Source organism: Leguminivora glycinivorella, chromosome 1, assembly GCF_023078275.1.
Source record: "Leguminivora glycinivorella isolate SPB_JAAS2020 chromosome 1, LegGlyc_1.1, whole genome shotgun sequence".
NCBI lineage: Eukaryota > Metazoa > Arthropoda > Insecta > Lepidoptera > Tortricidae > Leguminivora > Leguminivora glycinivorella.
In genome coordinates this window covers 8,057,298-8,081,748 of record NC_062971.1, presented here as the reverse complement: position 1 = coordinate 8,081,748, position 24,451 = coordinate 8,057,298, and the positions used below count along the sequence as shown (strand labels likewise).

General features: G+C 35.6%; 1 protein-coding gene across 3 annotated transcripts; it reads left to right on the top strand.

Annotated features, from left to right (window-relative positions):
* LOC125230603 lies at positions 1 to 23,889 on the top strand. Of its 3 annotated transcripts, none has more exons than XM_048135831.1 (3): positions 1 to 137; positions 16,888 to 17,076; positions 23,597 to 23,889. In XM_048135831.1, exons 1-3 carry the CDS (start codon positions 77 to 79, stop codon positions 23,641 to 23,643), a joined length of 297 nt encoding a protein of 98 aa, XP_047991788.1. In that variant the 5' UTR covers positions 1 to 76; the 3' UTR covers positions 23,644 to 23,889. The 3 variants fall into 3 exon arrangements, with proteins under 3 accessions (XP_047991788.1, XP_047991773.1, XP_047991780.1); XM_048135816.1 differs by lacking the exon at positions 1 to 137 and adding an exon at positions 6,165 to 6,598; XM_048135823.1 differs by lacking the exon at positions 1 to 137 and adding an exon at positions 6,897 to 7,332.
* Positions 23,890 to 24,451: the final 562 nt, after the last annotated feature.

The window sequence follows — 24,451 nt, the reverse complement described above, 5'->3', positions numbered from 1 at the left end:
GCTGCCATCGTGGTCACTGGCCACTAGGAAAAGAAAACTTAATTATTAAACTTTCTGTTAATTGCATTGAAATAAAATGTGTGTAAAGTATAGCATCTTGTTTCTGTTGTGCGCAGTGTTTTTGTCCAGTTATGCGGGTGAGTTTTCTATATCGGTTATGTAATATGTTTTAAAATAAAAAATTGCATTGCTTTTGTTTTAACAGCAAAGTAAATAAATATCATAATTTTGTTATGTATTATGTACCTAATTAATATTTATACAAAATTATAATTATAGGTACTGTTTATGTATCTATAATTTTATAATTTCTAGGTAGGTAAACCAATATATTTATGTATTAAGTAACTAATAGTGTAGGAGTATTGGTAAATATTTACATGTTTTATTCAGAATTTACGGGTGTTCGTGTAACACGACCAAATAATTCAACCATGTCCATATAACATAACGATTATTATTTCAGTTAGAACAAAATTAAATGGCTAAATATATTTAGACTAAGTACTAAAAATACTAGATAGGTATTATTTATATTTCAGTAATAGAATTAGACTTAACGTCCAAATAATTAAACCTTTGCTACCTACAATGTCAAATAGAAATGCCCTCATACCTACTCTTTGAAGTTTCTCGTTTATGGAGTAATCACTTAATCAGCAAACAGCTGACGAGTCGCCTGATGGGAACTTGTCCACCAAAGATTTCAGTTCCCCAACGAATAGTACTATCAGCTGCAAAAGTGCATGGAGAAATTATGAATGAATTCATTGATAAATTCGCCATCCACTTTTGCAGCTGATAGTACATTACGATACAAGTGCGTAAAAAAGGGAGTTCAAAACGAGTGGCGACAGATTTAAAACACGACCGAAGGGAGTGTTTTAAATTGACACGAGTGACGTATTTCCTTTTCGCACGTGTATAGTACGACGTTTTTCAGTACAGATGACCCTCCGAAGTTGCGTAAAAAAATAATGCGTAAAAAAGGAAATTCGGAACTAGTGTCGATTTAAAACACTCCCTTCGGTCGTGTTTTAATTTATCGCCACTCGTTTCGAACTCCCTTTTTTACGCACTTGTATCGTAATATACTATTTAATCACAGAGACATCCATTTCAAACCTCAAGCTCTATATTTGCGGAGCAATTTTTAAACGGGAACTAATCACAGTTCTAATCTAACTTGGCTTTAAGTCTCCTATTTCACACATTTCATTCTTACGCGATTCTAGATCTTCTTCCCTTGGCTTAAGAGCTGAAATATGCATCCAAGTGTAGTACTTGTGAGGCTTGCAGGAGTCCTTACTAGCAAATTATCTTTCGATTGCAGACGGCCGGAAACTTTTAAATAATCCGTTATAACGAAATGCTCTTTAACTATTTAAACAGAACCCGAACATTATTTAGACCAAATAACTAAATAAACATGTATATTATCGACTTGGTGTTATTGTTTGTTAGTTCTTAACAACACGTTTATTAGTAGTAGTAGTAATACACTTTATTGCACAAAAATAAAAACACATATAACAGGAAAAAAACAAAATTAAAACAAAAAAATATTAAGGTGCATTAGGGTAATTCCGAATGATAGAAATGCTCTGGTAATTCCGAATTACCCTAATGCAACTTACCTATATACAGGATGGAAAAAATAATAGGTAGGTCCTGAAGGCAATGTGCCTTAAACTTTACGTCTTTTTTTTTGATAAGAAACAAAACTCTATTCAAAGACGATACTTGTCTACGTACTAGCTCGATCTTAGTTTTTTACGATTTTAAATACGTAAATGATATTATTAAATCTATCATTAAACATGCGGTCGTACAGCATGTCATCGGAATTATACGAAAAAGTCTGTTGTCTACAAGTTGGCACAATTGGTACCTTACCTATAAACGAATCTTTGTTCAATCGATGCACTGTCTAGTTGTGAGATTTTGTGTGCCCCAAGTGTGCCGGCTGAAGTAATCTGGTTGTAACAAGCCCATAACGCCCGTAATGACCTGCTCACCGCCAAGCCTTTGTAACTCCCTCTGCGCTGTTTATTTTGCCCCTTTTTATATTCCAAACAATATGGACAGTTTATGTCCATCGCACACCGAGGTGTTGCTTCAGGAAAACTAAAATAAATTAACGCTCGTGTTCCTAGAATGAGTATGTGTAACGAGTGGCCCAAGTGTGCCCCGCTGCCATCGGCTGAAGAGTCCAAGTCGTGAGAATTTGTGAGCCCCAAGTGTGCCCCGGCTGAAGAGGCATAATCGGGTTGTAACAAATCCATGACGCGCCGCAATAATGGTCTGCTCAACGCAAATCTTTTGTAACCCTCTTCGCTGTTTGAGCTACCCCTTTTTTATAACAATACAGACTGTTATGTCCATAGCCGAGCGTTAGCTTCCGGAAAAGTAATATAAATAAATGTCCGTGTCCCTAGAATAATTAGTAAACATTAAGGAGTGTTGCACCCAAGCAAAATGGAACAGTACTTATTTCCAAGAATGGCTACGTTATGTACACAACTTATTTTTATTCAGTTCACAACAAAGACTGCCATCTTATGTGTAGTGTCAGCTATTCTTGTCTCAGCCTGTGGTGACGTCACGGCCCTCGACCCATATAAATCAAAAGCTACGTGACGTGACACAAAAGCTACGTTTATTTCCTGCAATTTAATCCCATTACTTGATTTGAGACACGTCACAGTCATGTTTGTGTATATATTGTATAACTTGAGTTGATTGAAAAGCTTTCTGTGGTCAGAATGTAAGAATAGAGCAGTGATTTTTTACTGATTTAACCGATTGACCCTTATATGTTGTAGGTATATTATAAAGTTTAAACAATCAGTTCATCGGTAGGTCTAACATTTTTATGTGTTTACATATAAATAATCATCAATTAATAACATAAGGGACAGACTGGAATTACATAAGTCAAAAATATATCTTAAATGATTGCTTGAGTTAGTACGCTTTTCACGTAGGTATTTAATCATTTTATCATATTTCTTAACTGATGAACCTATAGAGGCTATACTTATTTAAACTTTCACGATTTTTACACATATTTAAAATTGCAAACGGGACTTAATCGCGTATTACTATGTTTTAATACGCGATTAAGTCCCGTTTGCAATTTTAAATAGAGGCTATACTTGTTCACTAACATGCAATGTTTAAATGTTAGATAATTAATGCTTTAAAGAAACTGAGATTAAACGTTTATTTTTAGAACGATGAATATTTATGAACCGTCCGAAGTAATGCCATATTACTCAAATTCCATACTGTATAAAATATGACCGAATTGAAATGGCATCGGCCCCGCTTTCATATGTTCATCCATTACCATATGTCAATTTTTGATAAATTGTTCTTAAATAAAAATAGAAATCATTTATTCGTGACAAGTGACAACAGAAATTACATTACTTAAAGGGTTTCATTATAGAATGTATAAATTTAACGAAGCCAAACTGTCGAAGTAGAACAGTCGTAAAAATGACCTTTGTCAAGACGTAGTCCCATGGTAGTGCGCTGGCTTCGTATGCAGATGTTAATAAAAGGTTTCATATTTATCGAATAGTTGGTTTTCCGTCAGATCTGGCTTAGGACAGAGGTTAAATTTTAATTTTTTTTTCAGTTATGTTCTAGACTAGAGTCTGCCAAGTTAAATTGGCAACTGGTTTGATAGTCCCGCCTGTGCGAGGATTAAGTAAATGTTATATTATATTTTTTCGAAGCCTGACGTTCGTAATAACATTTGGAGGGGAAAGTTTGGGGAAATCGATGCTAATTTGGCTTGGTATGACTCAAAATTTGAATGTAACTATATTCTATCCTATGCATATCACAATATAAAATTACATGTACCTACAAAAATATTATTCGTATCTTATTAACAATAAGTTTATTACATTTTCCTCTTGTTTCAAAATATCGAACCCGAGAATTTAGAACGTGTAAGTAATTAGATTCTCTTGAACACAGGAAAGATCTTTTTAATAGGGCATTTACGTCGCAGGCGAGTTCCTTAACTTCGTACATGGCCCTAAAACGCCGGCAGAGGTCCCTAATGGTCCAATTATGATCCTTTTTAAAACAATTTTTATTCTAGGGCAAAGGTTCCTGACAATTCAATTTACTTTGGGTACATTCTTATTCAAGACGTAAGATTGTACTTTAAATTGTTATTTACCCCTAGTACTTTACGAAACAATATGACCTTGAGCATAAGATTATGCTGTTGCTGGCCACTGTGCTACCACAGAATTACGTATAGAAAGGACACTTCTCACAAAATCAATGTTTGACATTAATTCAGGGTTGTATCGTTTTGTCTCTTTCTAATAACACTATCTCTTTTGAATATTTAGGGTTGTCAAAAATCACGTAGGTAATTATCGAACCTGTGGTAGCGCACGCAAAGGGATGTCAAGTTGTATCAACCCTAATAATTGCTACATAGCCAGTGCAATGCGAGCCGAACGTTGGCCGGAATCGCTCGATCGAACTATTGGTGAAGCTCATCATTAAGTAAATTGAGTTATAATAAATGGTTCTAGTAACCTCAATACACCAGAATATGCTTACATGAAGAATGGCTATGTGCACAATTTTAATCACTTTTAAATCTTAATTACCCACCTATAGTCCCATTACGAATTGAACGGAATAAACGTAAACAAACTGCTGTCACTGTCAAAGTAACACGTGTAGCTCAAGTCAGGGGTTCTCAAAGTAAGGGACGAGAAAAAATCAAATTACTATTAACCAGTTATTAACGATCACTCTATTACATACTTAAAATCGTGAAGTGATCGAACACAATGACTGTTATATTATGTTATGATCCAATGCAAGTCAATATAAAAATCGGTCCAAAATAGACGAAGTCCTGTCATATCAGATACTTACAAAACCAATAATTAAATTTATAACTACCTTATTATCACCATCGCATTTGAAGAAGACGGTTTTAATTAGTAATTAAAAATCACTGCCACCTAGTCTCAAAAGTTGCTAAAAAATAATGTTTAGCGGCCCGCTACTTGGTCGCCCAGGTACATTTCCACAGTGATACCAGTGCAATAAACAAACTACCCGACAAAAACGGCTTTTTAATTTCAATAAATATACCAAAACGTTTAGTGTTTTTAAATTTATTTTTCGTTTAAGTTGTTTTTTTTTTTTTTTTCAAAATAAATAAATAAATAGTTTAAAATTTTCGGGTCATTATTTGTGTAATGGAATATGTAAAGATTTTTAATAAACCTGTAAAATATCGGCAATTTTAATACCTCGAATGGTGCAAATTTTTTATAGCACCGGCACAGAATATATAATAGTACAAGTACAGAAGGCCCACTGCTTTGATGTTCACGAAATGCCGCCTTTTAAATGCCTACAAAATTCTAACAAAGAAACGAGCCGCACGTGCGCAGCGTCGGACGATAGGGTTGCCTATGGATTAAAACGAATTAATACTTCAGATGAAATGTTATGCTATTATATTCCAGTCTTGGGTATATATTTTTGTTTAAGTCCCAACATCACAAGCCTCAGTGAACTTTTCCGTGGGACTTAATCAATAGTAGATCTGTGTAAGATTGTCCTATTTTATTCATGATGTCTATTTATCTAAGCACCATTAGCCATTCACACGCGGACATCGCATATAAAACTTTATAAAAAACTCGAGACGTAAAGTAACAATAGAAAGTGCGAACGTGCGTTCCGTGAGAACTCGCGCCACCCCTGATTAGGCCGCGAACTCGCGGCCGCCAGCATGTACTTGTAGCGCGGCGATAGAATCGCGGAGTGAGCCGCCCCTGGCACCGGCCACACTTTTGTTTACAATAATTCCGGCTAATTCAAAATAAGAGTATAAGTCTGCCGACATGGGATGGGATGGGGATTAACCATTCCGTGTTGTGCAGGTCAGTTTCTTGTTTAGTCAACGGATAACAAAACAATTAAGCAAAGTTTCAAATGCCGAATAATTACATGTTACTCACACAGGTAATTAGGGAAGTAAGCGGGGAGATACACGAACTATGATGCTTCTCAGCTAAGCGCAGTGATCTCTATGACAGCTTGCGCGCAGACACGTAATTCAACATTTTAAATATATAAACATTTAACCTTGTGTCACGACAGGTGATTAAATAATAGCCCTCTAAATGGTAATCACTGTGTTTCGAAATTTTATGCCTTGTCGGTCTGGCGGCCAGTACCACGTAGATTCTAAGCTAAGGTCGGTGTGTTGCTAAACCGTGTGTGCTAAATTTTTCAGATGGAAACAAGAGACTATCGTGATATGCAGTGTCAATGTTCGAATTTTAAAATAAAATTTTAATTTCTGTGACAGTTTGTGACACTTTCGGATCATATTCACATTTGAAAAAGATGGAATTGATTAAATTGTGGTACGTTTGGACAGTGATCTCATTTTTAGTGTTCCAATTCGTTCTTGAAGGTTCTGGACAAGAAGCGGGATTTGAGTTGCCGGTGCAATTAGTGGGATTCCCATTTATTATTTTGGCCGTGAGACTTACTAATTTCGTTAAGAAACTGTCTTACGCCTTAAATCCAGGTAAGACTTTGATCCGTATTGTATAAACAAATAAAACATATATAATATATAGCAAAGACATTTTTTTGCTAAAGTTACTAGGAAGACATAAAACAAACTTTTGCAAACTAAAAGACTTGCTTAACAGAGTAGAGTAGAGCACGCAGTTTATTTACAATATTTTTTACGAAACGCAGCGGTAATGGGGATCAACCGGCATTATGACATAAGAGTTCGATTGACCAACATAAAGACCGGCGGGAAAGGTGTTACGCTGTCACGTATTCCAGTACAATCCGAGCCGTACTACGAGCTAGTTTGGCACACTGCACCGGCTTTCACGCGCGAACATAGAAAAGGGTTACAACGGGACCTCTTTCGCGGGCGCGCGAAAATTCAAATTTCGAACGCTCTTTATTGAAATTCAAAAACTTTCGTGAGTTCTGTTATTGCATGTGACGCTTTGACAATAGACATTAGAAGTGTTGTGAAACTGTTGACTACAAATTAGCAGTTAACGTCTTCTTTTAACTTAGTTGTATTTTAGTTTTTGATTTAATACTAGTCTGCAATGGAGTGGAGTAAAATATTATACACGACTAGTCTACTGGTGATATTGTTGAGTTGTTGCGGTGATGTAAACAGCCAAGACGCGGCGTTTGAACTGCCGGTGCAGTTAGTGGGTTTCCCGGTCATCATCTTGAGTGTGCGACTCACAAACTTTTTGAAGAAACTTTCATACTCTCTAAGTCCAGGTTGGTACAGTAAATATGGTAATAAGAATAAGTTAGGCTCTAGGTAAATGTATGCTATTATACAAAGCAAAAAACAAAATTATGAACAGTCAGCTATTATCTTAACACTGATACAACTGTTAGCAGTGTCAAAAGGTTCAAGAAAATGTAATTTCTGTCAGTTACACATTCTATCCATAACAAACCTGTAACAAATTTTATAACATGTTATTACAATCAGAATATGCCACTATTATAGATAGCAGGTACCAGACCAGATGACCTTACAAAATACTAGATTATAGGATTGGAATTATAGCTGTAAAAACCGATATATCTTAGAAGATTATTCGACAGCTCGTGGACAGCACCAAATAATGTAGGAAGTAGTATGATTTGTACACAAACTACATGCGCCGTTGCCATACTTTCAGTTTCATTTAACTACCGCAAGTTTACTTTTAGTTTCATGTTTCATTGAATGGGTAAAGAATTGAGCTCGCGCGTTGTAACGATTCCAATTATCTTTAAAGTCGTTTTAAAGTAACTGCTTATTAAAATTGAGTAACATTCTTACTCATATTCGTACTTCTAAGTTCATTCTAGCTTTCGAAAAAAACACCCATGCATTTTTATGCCGAAAGAAGGTTTCAACGTTTTTGTTAGAAGAAACGTGACATATGCCATTGACCGAACAGTGTCATATGGTAGACACATCCAAGTCGCATCTGAAAAACACGATTTGAATACGACAGCTGGTCAGTACAATACTGTCAGTAGTGTAGTAATCGTCATTTTGAAGCAGGTGATGTCGGAATTGTCGGATTCGAAGCCTGGTATGGGCATTTATTAATATGTGTGCGAATGACCTTACTTTCCATGTTTACCACACATGCCTTATGGAAGTTATTGAAACTAGATGAATCTAGGTATTTTTGCTATTATATTTATTTACGTATGCTACGTAACTTATGTACTCGTAATATACAATAATTATAATTATTTGGCACGATTTCAACGTTGAAGGTCATATGTAAGAAAATAATGGGCATGTAATACAACGATAATAGTTGATTTATTTGCAAACACGCGAAACAAACATACCTATTTAAAGTAAGTAGATATCTGGGCATTTTCAGAACTTGGGACCCAACATTAGTGACAGTTGTTGACAAAAAGTTAACTCGTTGTCAGTTTTGTGATTTCAATAAAATTTTGTTTTTGAATTAATTACATAAACTATAAGCTACTACAATCTACATTTAGAAGGTGAAAAAGTTTAATTTTATACAGATTTCATGCTTAATTGTCGTCACAAAAGTGACAGCGAGTTAACTTTTTGTTAAAAATAGTCACTAATTTTTGGGTCTCAATTTCTGAGAATCCACCAGTCCACCTATAGTGTCCGAGGATTTTGGTTAGCGTAAGAAAAAGGCTTATGTTTAACTGAGCACCTAATTTAGTAACATTTCACACCAAATAAAATCCATTCTAGCACCAATTTTAGTAAATGAGCACCAAAATCAGTGTACCAATTTAATGAAAATTGATAACCAAATATTGTAACTTTTGTTAAAGAAATAATAACTAATTACCCAAAAATTGTAAAATGATCACCAACATTAAAACACCATTTTAATGTAAATGGAAACCAAAATTGTAAGATTTTGCCGTGCTATTAAAGTACATAACACCCAAAATAATCGTTGTCAAACCATGATACTCAAATACTATTGGCCTAAAAGTAGTCTGTGTGGGGGGGGGGGGTCGCAGTTCTAACCTAACCAATCCCACTTATTGTAGCAGTTCGTCTGTATACGGGTCGCAGTTCTAAACTAACCTAACCCACTTTTTGGTAGCAGTTCGTCTGTGTATGGGTCGCAGTTCAAACATAACCTAACCTACTTTTTGGTAGCAGTTCGTCTGTGTGGGGGTCGCAGTTCTAACCTAACCCACTTTTTGGTAGCAGTTCGTCTGTGTAGGGGTCGCAGTTCTAACCTAACCCAGTTTTTGGTAGCAGTTCATCTGAGTAGGGGTCGCAGTTCTAACCTAACCTAAACCTAACCCACTTTTTGGTAGCAGTTCGTCAGTGTGGGGGTCGCAGTTCTAACCTAACCTAACCCACTTTTTGGTAGCAGTTCGTCTGTGTAGGGGTCGCAGTTCTAACCTAACCCAACCCAGGTTTTGGTAGCAGTTCGTCTGTGTAGGGGTCGCAGTTCTAACCTAACCTAACCCACTTTTTGGTAGCAGTTCGTCTGTGTGGGGGTCGCAATTCTAACCTAACCTAACCCACTTTTTGTTGCAGTTCGCCTGTGTAGGGGTCGCAGTTCTGACCTAACCTAACCCAGTTTTTGGTAGCAGTTCGTCTGTGTAGGGGTCACAGTTCTAACCTAACCTAACCCACTTTTTGGTAGCAGTTTGTCTTTGTCCGGTCGAAGTTCTAACCTAACCTAACCGACTTTTTGGTAGCAGTTCGTCTGTGTGTGGGTCACAGTTCTAACCTAACCTAACCCACTTTTTGGTAGCAGTTCGTCTGTGTATGGATCGCAGTTCTAATCTAACCTAACCCACTTTTTCGTAGCAGTTCGTCTGTGTAGGGGTCGCAATTCTAACCTAACCTAACCCACTTTTTGGTAGCAGTTCGTCTGTGTAGAGGTCGCAGTTCTAACCTAACCTAACCCACTTTTTAGTAGCAGTTCTTCTGTGTAGGGGTCGCAGTTCTAACCTAATAACCTAACCCACTTTTTGGTAGCAGTTCGTTTGTATGCTGGTCGCAGTTCTAACCTAACCTAACCCACTTTTTAGGAGCAGTTCGTCTGTTTATGGATCGCTTCGCTGTCTCATGAGACTGGTCAAAAGCGCTGTGCATGAGGTGCGGTGTGCAGGGGGTTTATCGTGAGGAGCTACTAAATTTGGTGTTATTATATTTGGTAATATACCTATATGCATATTTTTTGGTAAAGCATTATTTATTTAGGTTACAAAAGTGCATTAATTTGGGGCTCAAAATCTGGTGCTCATTTACTATTTTTGGTGCTACTTTACTATTTAATGTAAACGGTTTACTAAAACTGGTGGCAGTTGTATAATTTTAAGTAACATTATTTTGGTGCTCAACTACTTTTTTTGGTCGCAATGGTTGGGGTACCAAAACTTTTTTTGGTGCTCATTTAAATAGTTGCCTAAGAAAAATGTCTCAGTACTTTTTGAAGGATTTTGCAAGCTTCAAAACAATAATTATTTGCAGTTTAAGAACACAACAATTTACTATAGAAAATATTTTTTATTTTATTTGAAGAAGACACACTATTATTTTAAGTAGACACGCTATTAAACTATAAATCGAAATAAATGTCTTATACAAAGCTCGCGACATTTGGAGGCCTTGGGATTTTATTCCATGTATATGACATATTTTAGTAAGTAATTATTGGGATAGGATAAACAATACAGTCAATAAATAAACGTCGATAATAATCGTACTGGCATTACGGACCACAGATACCTATATATCAACTGATAGTACGTGTCAGACGCCTCATTACTCAGACATAAACCACAGCGTCTACAACCAGACACACTGGTTTGATCAGTGATCACAATCAAGGACTTGTATAACCCATTCCTAATGGCATTCATAGTACTGCACATACAATGCATTGAGACTTTCAGTTTGTATGATAAATCTAAATTTTCAATGTGTAGCAGCGACTTCTAAAATGTAACGGAAAATTCAGAAAAAAATATTACCAACGTGTTTTAGTGACAGAGAATAATTTTAGGGGGTGAGACATTTATAACATTTTAAATTATATAAAATAAGCAACACCCATGCACGCTAGTGCACTAATTATTTATTATACTAAAGCTAAGACGAGACAGTAAAAATTATCACCTTTAAAATACATGTATCAACATTTGTAATGCACGTAGGTACTCAATAGTAAGAAAAATCTTTCAAGTCGATTTTACGAGTACAAATGTAGTACTTACTTACAGGTATAATGTTGAAATGGTTTATTGGGAAGAAATGGTCAGTAACAAGTAAATTATATCGATTTGAAGAGTGACAAATCCGATAACGATCTAATTACCAGTGTGGTTTGCGGTACTGGTATTATAGCTTTGTGAACAGACATAAGTTATTATTACTCGTATAGAGGAACATAAATCGTCACTACTTTGAAAAACTGCTACTCAAAGTTGAAACGCAGTAACCCTACAATATGCATCCCCCATACATAATTGACGACCGGTCTGGCGCAGTCGGTAGTGACCCTGCCTGCTGCGCCGCGGTCCCGGGTTCGAATCCCGGTAAGGGCAGTTATTTGTGTGATGAGCACAGATATTTGTTCCTAATATATATATAACATATCGTTGTCTGAGTACCCACAACACAAGCCTTCTTGAGCTTACCGTGGGCCTCAGTTAAACTGTGTAAGAATGTCCTATACTATTTATTTATTTATTTATTTACTACGGCTCTTTTCATTGACAGAAGAAGATAAGTACGAGTTTTTTTTTCAGTGGCGATATTATTATGTGTCGATATGCAATACTACTTATTAAGTTACTCGTGTACCTATTGTATTCGTTTATGTAAGTCGCAAAGTATGTATACAAACAAATCGAGATAGCATAACATACCAACCTTATCATTATTACCTAGTCTTATGCAATGCAAGCCATAATAACTTATATGTGCATAATAATTAGTGCATGTAAATTTGACTACGTATTCGTGAATTGCAATTCAGCTTCGAATCCTGCTGCTATAATGTAGGCACATGTTTGTATTTAGCTGAATTATTAAGAGACACATTTCAAAAGGAAATTCATATTCGTACGATGTAATTATCAAAAAAAAAGGTACTTACAAGCAAAAATAGTAAAAATGACTAAAATTTATAAGTAAGCAGTAGGTAGTTTGTAAGATTCATATGGGTACTTAGACTACTTAGTACCTACCTACTCGTAGTTACGCTGAGAAACGTTACATTTATGTGTTTAACCGTCTTTAGTTGGTTTCAATAATAGTTATTTGTTTTACAAGGGGCAAAGTTATTGTTAACGCACGTGCCACTATTGATACCCGAGCAAGCGAAAATTCCAATATTGAACCGCGAGCGTAATAGTGAGTGCGAGTGATTCAAAAAGTAGAATCTTGAGCGTTGCAAGGGTTGGCATGTAGTTTAAACAAACTTTGCCACCGACTGAAACACAATATTATTCACCACACCAACACGAACAAAATACTAACTGTAAAACATCAAATTGAATCACTCCTGACGCAGCTCAATGGCTGAGAACCTTGGACATCAATTTTGTGACATACTTTTTATGACTCTATACCTGTGAACCTATTTATGCCATACGAATACGATTAAATAATAATAAAATCAAATTGAATCAATTTCATCAAATATATGCAAAACTAGCTTTTGCCCGCGGCTTCGCTCGCGATAGAAAGAGACAAAAAGTAGCCTATGTCACTCTCCATCCCTTCAACTATCTCCACTTAACAAATCACGTCAATTCGTCGCTCCGTTTTGCCGTGAAAGACGGACAAACAAACAGACACACACACTTTCCCATTTATAATATTAGTATGATTCACGATCGTCATTTATAAGTAAATTCTACCAGCCAGCTAAAGACATCAAGTTAAAATTTGTATGAAATTACTTTGTACTCTTGTGGATAAAATACAATTTTGCTATCCGTTTTCGAATAGCGAAATTGATCTTTATCAGTTGGTGTGGCGAAAAACTTATTACCAACTTATATTAATTCATAATTCATAATTCATTTATTTGATTTATTGCTTTTATGGGTTTTACAAGCTTTTATAATACATATTTAGGTTCCAGCATAAACCCCGTTGGGGCACAGCAATGTAAGCACTTACAGACTAGGACTTAAAAACTAGCACACAGTAAAATATTAAAACGTATTATTAAGATAGATTAGTTTTAATAATTAATTAGTATTTAAAATAGGGCATTCTTTTTTACTAGCTATCTGCCACGTTTTTCAAAGGCTGTTTGAAGATGATTTGAGAGGCGATAAAACACTAGAGCCATAATTCATAGCCAAGTTTCCGGCGACCTCCGCTGTAAACTCGCCTGATAGAGATTAAAACTATTAAACTCATTTTCTTATTTAACAGGCTTCCATTTAGCTTGAGTGGTGAGAACAAAGCGAAGCCAAATTTATGATAATAATAAAACAAATTGACGCTAAATTACTTTTCGGATTTAAATACAACTAATATAGATTTAAAATAATAATGATCTGTTCTGAAATTAATAAGTGTTTATTTTTTTTTCAAGTTCATAAAACGGTATCTAATACCATTTACAACGTAGTTTTAGATTAAAATTATGGATATTTTACTACTCTATTTCATAATGCAATTAAAAACAAGACTTTGCACAACGATGCATCATCACAAAGTTGTGAAATATTTACATAAATACCTATTTATAGGTATACGCAATATATGCATAATATAACACTTATGTGTGGTGAAGGATTAAGAATTGCCCCCTTCTTCCCATGGGTATCGTAGAAGTCGACTGTGGGATATGGGTTAAATTGTGGCGTAGGCGAGAGGCAATGTCACAATTTAGATTTCCTTCAACTCCTTTTTGCCAAGAGTGGCACTGAAACTTATTAGTTCATGTGCTCTGACTACCCCTTTATGGGATACAGGCGTGATTATATGTATGTATGTATTTTTAGGTACGTACAAAAACATGCACTTAAACACCTTTTGAATATGTAAGTAAGCTGATACGTAGTTGATACACAATACCACATGTATTAGAATGTAGATATTAGATACAGAAACAATTTTTATTTTATAAACGCACATATCTGTTTACCGAAAGTGCATTGAAAGAATTGGAACTGCTAGTCAATATTTCAAAAACAAGAAATGTGTGGCTCAGGAAACAGACAGGTAGATAAATACTCGAATTAACGGAAATGCAAGTTTGTCAGATAATCTCAAGAAATGGTAGATGGCAGATCAAATTGTGTAACAGCGGTTTTGCCTATTACATTACAACTTGAATAGATTTCCAATTACGGAACACAGGAATTTGAGATAAAATAAACCAGAAGCCGTCGTCAATGTCGTCATTCTTTAGATGTTTAGTATTAATTGGTTTTGATTTGATATTCCCTGCTCTGTTCATGTTTTTTTTTTTTATTTGGGGTATCAACAGCAATACAAGATGAAACAAATATGTAATATCTTGGGTATTTCATTAAGAAAATAAGTTTACAGAAAGAAGCCAAACAAATTAAAGCCGTTAAGATGGATGGTAACGATGGAAAATAATATCCGTCTATAGGTAATAATGAAATTGTAAATTAAAATAACGAATCTACCACCAAAGTCACAGTTTTCGATAGAGCTTAAGAGGACTTAACAGTCTCAGACAGGGACGGTGAAGTTTTAATTAGCCTACCCGGCAAAGCTCAACAAGGCAGAAAACGATTTTGATAAGCTGAGGTCATTTGACCGTTGTACTTTCAAAAGGGGTGAAGGATGAGGAATTAGAACTGGTAGATAGTACAGTTTTTCTTGGTATAACTTTAGATTCTAAACTTCAGTGGGGTCCCCATATTGTTAACCTCTCGAATAGACTTAGTTCTGCAGCTTTTGCAGTGAGCAAGATCCGTCAGTTAACAGACGTGAAAACAGCTCGATTAGTTTATTTTAGTTACTTTCACAGCATTATGTCATATGGTATTTTACTTTGGGGCAGTGCTTCAGAGATAAATACCATATTTATTCTGCAGAAGAGGGCTATTCGAGCAATATATAAAATGAACCATAGAGACTCACTTAGAGATAAATTTAAGGACATTAATATAATGACAGTGCATTGTCAATATATTTATGAGAATATTATGTATGTACATAAAAACATTTGTAATTTTAAGAAAAACTGTGATGTACATAATATAAATACTAGAAATAAACATAAACTCGCGGTGCCCTTCACACGGCTCTGTAAAATTAAAAAATCATTCATGGGTAATTGTGTTCGATTTTATAATAAACTTCCGAATCATATTACTGACTTGTCAATTAATAAATTTAAGAATCATGTAAAGCGTGTACTCATTTCCAAAGCTTATTATACAACACAAGACTACATGAATGATAAAACAACGTGGGATTAATTGTTATTCGAAATGGGTTCTTATTTTTACGTTTTTTATTATTATTATTGTTGATGAAATTAATATTGTATTTTTTTGGACATTGGATTTTTCCTAGAAATATTCTAGACATGTATTTTTATATATACATATACCTAATTATATATTTTTTGTTTAACGATTATTTTTATATGAAATTGTATATTATAGACTCAATATTATTATGAACAATAATTTACAACAATAAATTGCTCTGATAATTAGGTTAGATTAAGATCATAATATATATGTAATGAACTATTCATAAGAGCTTGTAACTAGGCCTACATGAATAAAGATATTTTGAATTGAAAAAAAGGGCTTATTTATGTATGGTTTTCATAGAGAAGTAACCTTTTTTGAAAATACACTACTCATTTCATTTCAACTTATCTTCGTTGAAAATTGTCTTACTTATAAGTTGTAATGTTCTTTCCTGGATAAATTCTTCTACATGTATTTGTTTTGGGTGTTATTTTTTTTTGTCAATCAGACATTTCAAGACATTATGTTTATAATGTAAACGTAATGTTTATATTCAACTTTCACGATTTTACTAGTCACTTATACCACATCGTTCTTGAAACGTAAGAGGTTAGATTAAGACGATACGAGACAGGTCAATTCTCTATACAAACTCTCTCGACTATTTCCTCCCTGGTTTTTGAAGATAGAGCAATGATTTTTTCAACACAGATTATTATTATTTTTATCTGTGTCGGACCGTTTTGATTTTTTTGCTATTTTTATTTTAAAAGACGCTAGAGCCAATCAAAAATTACTAAAAACGGCCTCTTTCAATATGGCTCAAAAAAGCTGTGGTACTCAAGATCAATAACAATTAGCCAAAAAATCTAAACGGTCCGAGACAGATTATTTCATTGTTATTCAGATTTTCAAATTTGTTCCGTTTAAATAGTAATTTTCATCGGTTACTAAATATTTATACTGATTATTATTTATACTTGTGACTTAGAAGGGCGATTTTTTACTTTTTGTTCTTATGATTTTTGAGTTACTGTGCACGGTAGCAGCATTGGTTTCGAAATCACAGAATTATTTTTAAGTTTATCAAAATCGCACACACTGAAGCTACTTAACTCAAAATTAACTTTAAAAAATCGAATAATGTTTTATTCTTAGCCGATTTCAATTTAGGTATCTTAGTCAAACTAATGCTCTTGACTAGCTAGATTTGGATATATGTATCGGATTTCAGTGTTGAAATTGACGTTTTTCTTTGAAAGTTTCTCAAACCAACTATGGGTTCAATTGAAACTTTAATACATTTAATAGAAGGGAAAACATCCCTTCGCTTCATTCAACACATGCTCTAAATGGTTGTGTTCATCGTTTCAGCCACATACCGCTCGCGCAGCCGACGCCAGCTAGCCGCGGACACCGACCCGTTCGACGCGGCCGAGGTGGAGAAGTACATCGTGGGCGAATTCGGCGCGCGCGCGTGCGTCTTCGAGCGCGTGTGCGCGCATTACGCGGCGCGTGCGCAGCGCAATCCTAAACCCAGATGGACTGGCCAGACGTATTCAGGTGAAATACCATCTTTTATTCTGAATTGTAAATGTTTGACATCATCATTTAAAGTACGTCGTGGGCGGATTAGGCGCGCGCGCGTGCGTGTTTGAGTGAGTGTGTGCGCATTTAAGCAGCGCGTGCTCAACGGAATCCTAAACTGCAAATGGATTAGCCGGACGTCTTCGGATGAACAACTATTTTTTAATCGTAAATGTTTGAAATTATAATTTGAAGTACATCGTGGGCGAATTCGGCGCATGCGCATGTGTGTTCGAGCGAACGAAATAATGTACCTAATGCTCTGGGAACTCCTGGGAAGTTTAAATAAAAAAAACGTAATAAATAAATAAAAATATTTTTTTTTTATTTCGGACGAATAAAAATAAAAATCCAATAACTAAAACCGAAGTCTATAAATAGACACTGTATCTTAAATCATTGTTAAAATATGTACATAGCCAATAGTAAACTAATCATATTAGTATGTCCTAAGTGGGTATGAAATGACTTGTCATAACTTGGTGGCAAATGATTTAATTGAATAGTCATCAATGCTAAATAATTATAAAGAATCTACCGTTGCATCATAATAATAAGTCACAGCAGCTGTCCTTGACATACAATAAGTGTGCTTTTACGTTGAAGAGGTTGGAAAGTAAGTTCTTCACCTTTAGACATGGCCACCATGTGGCCTCCGAACTGATTTTTCATTATCGATTCTATTGCCGTTATTAAAAAAATATAAAACTATGCGTTGACTTTATAAATTTTTTAAAAATGTATTTGCTCACTGTATGGACTTTGGTCTGAAATAAAGATATTTTATTTTATTTTATTTTATTTTATTTATTTTTATAAAAGGTATTTTTATTAAAAAATAATATCTAGTAACCGTGTAAGAGGCAGTTACATAGGTACTCACTAGTTTAATTGAAAGACAATGATTTTCTTCAGGTCTAGCGGAATGAAAATTAAATTTAGTAAATAGCCTACTGGAGCCTGGAGGAGGCCGCGTCGGACCGGGAACAGTGGAAATCCTTCCTGAGAGCCCTATGTCCCTGATGAACAACAGGATAAAATCATCATCATCATAAAATAGCCTACTACGATTTATTAATGTTTCATAGGTTGTATACAATTTCCCCAAGCGTCCGTCCTTGACCCGGCTGTTTTATGCACCACGCTGAGAATTACCAAACGGCATGCAAATTGGGCATTTCAATGCCATGTCCGAGCCGGACCGAGTATCCAGGCCAGCGACTGGCTAAATTGCCGTTCGTTAAAGAATGCAGCAAAGTGTGTCCAGTGAACTCGAGGCTGTAGGGTTGTCGATCGCTGGTAATTCTATTAGTTAGCGCGGACGAGCGTGGAGCTAAATGAAAATTTAATTCTTTTCAAAATTACATGGTTTTAAGTAGGAAAAATGATGCACTTTGTAAAAATGGTAGAGGGTACCCTAGGAATGAAGCGATCGTATGATGAGTCAAAATAAAAATATAATGGGCAAAAGCAAAAAACGTATATTATAATATGTTCGTTTTTATGACATAAAAAGTTATAAATTAAATTAGCTCTTTGAATGCTTATACACGTTTTAGACAGTTTTGAATTATTATGATTTATAACCCTTAAGTGGGCAAGCTAGGTACCAAACAAAACGATAATGAAAGCCCTATAATATTGTAAATACGACATCTACGTAACGTTACGCAACAGCAAACTGCGTCAAACCACTCAACACGCTAATGCATTCAACAACACGTCATGCATCAGCTTCGTCAATGTCCCACTTACTAACGATACTGAAGTTGGAAATGTTACCTTACCACTTAATAACACGTTCATGTTCTAATTAGGTATGGAATATTCTAGACAGACTAGACGAGTAACAAATCAGTGACAGCCCTATCTCAAGTGGGTCGCCGACGTAACGCTACGCAACGCGGGTCATCGCGAGCCACGCACTGTCGTTGGCTTGGCTGCAAGCTGCAACGCTACGCGTTCGGAAAACATTATGGCGACCTTGGTTATGTAATGATGATACAAGTGAATTGGGCCTGCATATGCGATAAAATACGGGTCCCTATAATAATAATCATCGTCTATTTTTGCATATGCTTTTTTAATAAAATCATTTTTTGTTTTATAAGGGGCAAAGTTGTTTAACCGCTGGTGCCAATATTGATACCCGAGTAAGCGAACAATTCCAATATTTAACCACGAGCTGCATAAAGTGGAATTTTGAGGGTTGCAAGGTACGCGGGTTCAACTAATTTGTCACCGAATGGAACACAAAATTGTTCACCACACCAACATGAAGAAAATACTTACTGTTAAACATCAAACTAAATGCATTCCATCAGTTACTAAACATTTATGGTTGAAAACCATCAATTAAAGGTAAATTTTGCCAGCCAGCTAAGGTCATCAAATTTAAATTTGTATGAAAAAGCAACTTTTTCATCCGTGTCCGAAAAATCAAAAGAGCCTTTACCAGTCGGTGAACTTTTTTAAATTGATAAATGAATCAAGGTCATGAAACCAAGGTCGAAGTAAAGTACATATTTACAAAGTCCTTGTTAATTTTGGTCACCTCAACATAGTAGCATGGCCATGACATGTGAATCACGAGCAGTCATGCTAAACACTAGTAACGATTACAGGGCTTTAGCGTTGTGAAATCGCCCCAAGGTTCGTGGAATCTCGCCTGACTAACAAAAAGAAACTCCTAATTAGGAAACTTCCTGATTCGCAGATTAAACCGGTTATTATTGTTTGTAAAGAAATAACTCATTATGGACTTTTGCAAACTTTATAAAGGTTACGAATAATATTTAGTTACTTATATAGAACTTCTGTTTTCTACACAAAATACACAGTATGCGTGTTTTTGGGAGTACTATCATGTTTGCGCAGGTCTATTTCAAATGACTTATATTGAATTTGGGACTGCGTGAGATAATAAATGTGATTTGCTAAACATCTTATTGTCGAACTAACTTATAATTGTCAATTTTTGAGAACTGGGTTCCGCAGTGAAATTTTTGGAAGTCAGAACACTTACAACAGCTATAAAAGATAGGTAAATATAATATGAAAATACCTATATATTTTACCCGTATTTTTAAACTACCTTGACTTAGCCTCAGCCGCTACCGTCAGGCTTAGCACATCAAAATTCCTGTTTGTTGAGTTTAGCCTAATCGATTGGTTATTTGAAATACAGAGTGGGGCCTGTAACAAAGGCGAAGAATTGAACTCTAGGCTATTCTCCTTATACTGATCAACATTTGTTCGGCGACTTTTAAAAATAACTTGTATTTTGATTTTTATTACCCTTGAAAGTTTTTTCTAAGAGGTAATATATTGCGAATTCTGTTAAGTCTAACGTGTGACAGACAACGTCAATGACAACAATAATGGCGTACATTGAAGCTAATATTTATTTTGTATGAAAAATTAAAAATTTAAAGACTTCATAATTTTTAAAAGTCACTGAACAAATGTTGATCAGTATAAGGAGAATAGCCTACAGTTCAATTCTTCGCCTTTGTTACAGGCCCCACTCTGTATTGCACAATCGAAAACAACCAAATTAACCTTCAATTTAAGTAATTAAGAAATGATAATTCAAATTAATTTAGCGTACCTAAATGTGGCATTGATTATTACTCGTCGTATTTATTTTAGCCTCTAAAGACCGAAAGAACTTATTTTGTTTTGATTTTGTCCTTTTGTAACAAAATAAAAATTAAAAATATATGTTTGACGTCTCTGTGTACGTCTATGTATTGTTCCATATATTTAGTTGATTGGAACATAAATTTCTTAACTACATCATGTTGTTCCTAATATCATGATCCTAAATATTTTTTCAATATTTTTTTTTACATATTTTATTTACTGGTTTAAATGCACACGTTTAGGTATGACGCCACAGCACAGGTGACATTATACAGCTGGCAACAATCGTCGTTTAATTTTATCAGATCCTTCTATTTTATGAAGACCCTTCAGTATTACAGCGAAGCCAATAAAATTAAAATAAAAGTAAACGATAGCCGTTGTACCGTCATACGTATGTGTACGACCTACTTTTGCACCCACATACCCAGTTCAGTGTTGCGTTCTTACATGAGATGAGCAAACCAATCCGATCCCAGCCCAGCACAGCTCGGCTAGTTGAACTGCATTTGTGGCGAGTCTTATGCAATAATCCGCCAGCCACTTTCACTGTTCACTGCTTCACATAGACGACTCTAACTAAGCGCCACTTGGTTCACTCTTGGATAAGTCTGTTATACTGTTTGTTTATCTCAGTCTGTACAATACCAGATGTTGCACATTTTGTGCTAAGTTACATTACTGTTTTTAGTTCGCGTATCTACGAGGTTAAAAAAGTGGCTGTTATCTGGACACTTGGGCTGATTAATGTTCTGTATGAAAACGTTCCTGTTTTCCTTTATTCATTTTAACAAGCTTTTATTTAAATTACCCTGTAACTATGCACGTTGGTTAGTGTTGGTCAAATATTGGTTAGTGTGGTCAAAGAACAGTGAATGGTATGTATGAAGTATTTTTTCACTAAAGGGTTCATCCGATAGTAGTTGATAAATCAAAACAAATAATTATTTTTGAAAGGCTATTTTGTGACTTTTGTTACGTTAAGGGCCGGTTGCACCAAACCGTTTGTCACCGTTAAAGCATTCGTTAAATTTTATTGTATGGGGAGTTCCATAGACCTCAGCTGCGTGACGATGATGTGTCTGTCAAATGTGGTTGATGCAACTGGCCCTAAACCAGACTAATAAGGGTTTACATGTTTGTAAACCTTTACATAATGTCTACTAATGTTCTATCCCAAATTCCTATTCATATAAAAAGATTTCGCGTGATTTGTCTCCAGCCTAAAACGATTATTTCACCCCATTTCCCCATATTAGAACATTTGCAAGCGACGCTGGGATGCGATTATTAGGTCGGAATGTGAGCAATCTCGGGCATACGTGCTCATGACTGTGTGCCTTCCTGATGAAATCGTGAAAATATTAAATAATTATTTCCACGCTTCGCGTAACATCAGAAGCAAGCTTTCATACTTTCAGCTTTACATACTAGAAATTAACTATAATGCAATGATAATAATAATTTACTATAATGCAATGATAAAATACCTAAGTATGTGGTATTCAATTTTCAACGTAGCCTTGCTTCGTGAATTAGTATTATTCGTGAAAGTATTTTGACTTGTCATTCAAAAGGTATAGTTATAAGTAAGTAATAGTACCTATTGTATATATAAACTTTTTATACAAGAAAATATTATAAAAAAAAAGTATGTACTTAATTGATAAATTGATTACAAACAACTTGCCCAACTTGCGGTTTTATTTCACTTTGCTCATTAATTAAAGTTGACGATATATAATTTTTCCCTCACTAGCTTGGAAACACGTGTTTTGTCCTTTAATACCAGCGGCAAAAACGGATTTTATCCACTAGTGGGTAAAGTAATTTGACATTGAATAAAGTCAAATTAACTGCTTTAAAATTTATAAAAGTAGATGAATCTAGTAATAAAGATGATTTACCACCTGTGGAAGTACTGGAAGCAGTGATAAACGCATTTTTTGCGTTGTAGTTTCCTCGCTATAGTGAGGGGAAAAGTTTTGTATTACACGCGGGTGCAAATTATGTATTTTACTTCTCGTGTATTAAAACACTCGCAAGTTTAGGATTCTATTCTCGAACCACTCGCTTCGCTCGTGGTTCAACTATACAATCCTTTCACTTGATCGTTTTTCAATTCCACACTCGGCGTTAAAATACAACTTTGCCCCCTTGTATAACAAATGACTATTGAACCGGCCGGCGGCCTTGTTTGAATTTGGTATCGGGTATCGGCTTTTCAACCGCAATAATTCTTCAACCCCAACAATAAACTTTTTGAAGTCCCGTAAAATAACCTAACTTATACTTTTTCCACATAAGTTTCTAAAAACTGTAAAAAAATGAATTGATAAACTGATTGAATCCAACTTGTAATTAAAGTTGACATTATAATTTGAGTAGATCATGCTTTTTTCAGTTCACTCACTTTTTATTTTCTCAACCTTACCGATAACTTTTGTCGATAAGTCGTATAAAGTAAACTTTTTTTTTTATACTACGTCGGTGGCAAACAAGCATACGGCCCGCCTGATATAAAGCGGTCACCGTAACCTATGGACGCCTGCAACTCAAACAGTGTCACATGCGCGTTGCCACCCCATTAGAAACTTGGACATTCCCTTTTGCTGTGTTTAAGTACACAGCAAGAAGGAGTGTACAAGCTCTAAGGAGGGTTTGGGTTGCCGACGACTCAAAGGACAATAGACGGAACAAGTTAGTTCCGTAAGTCCTCCCGTCATCAGCATACCGTACCCTCGTTGAGCTCTGGCAGCCTTACTCACCGGCAGGAACACAACACTATGAGTAGGGTCTAGTGCTATTTGGCTGCGGTCTTCTCTCAAATAAAGTTTTTTCTCCTCCACAGCCACTACAAGCGTTCGTCCGACCAAGCGAAGGACTTCTACCTGCTGAGCGTGTTCCTCGGCGACATCGTGGGGTCCCCACAGCTGTGCCACCAGCTCGGCAAGCGGCGGAGCTGTGACGAAGGCCTATTGGAAGGTTCCTAGATGTAGTCCGATGACCACGGACTCATTCGCAATGTGTGAATAAATAAATAAATAAATAAATAAATAAAATAAATATTGGGGACATCTTACACAGATCAACTTATCCCCAAACTAAGCATAGCTTGTACTATGGGTGCTAAGCGACGATATACATACTTAAATAGATAAATACATACTTATATACATAGAAAACATCCATGACTCAGGAACAAATATCTGTGCTCATCACACAAATAAATGCCCTTACCGGGATTCGAACCCAGGACCGCCGCTCAGCAGACAGGGTCACTACCGACTGAGCCAGACCGGTCGTCAACCATGAAAGACCATGCTTTGCGGCCAGTTTGTGGAAAGCGTCGAATGTTAGACATTAACCCCTCGAATGCCTTGTCCCGTATCCGTCACAGACAATTTGCACTTTGATAAACAGATCAAAGATTATTAATTCAGTAGCACATTTTTAACATCGGCGTTCCAGGGGTTAAGGCTCATTTAGGGTACCCAAACCTTATCGACTGCTCATTCTATACAAGCATGTATAAATACCAAATTTAATTTTGTAATTTAATACTGCACTGAGAGAAAATACAACCAGTTTTCATGTTCGTTCAACAAGTTTTTTGGTTAAAATAGCGCCTACGTGCTCTTTGGTTCAAACAACAAGCTACTTGTCATTTGAATCGGCAATATATTTGAATCAACAAGTCGATTTT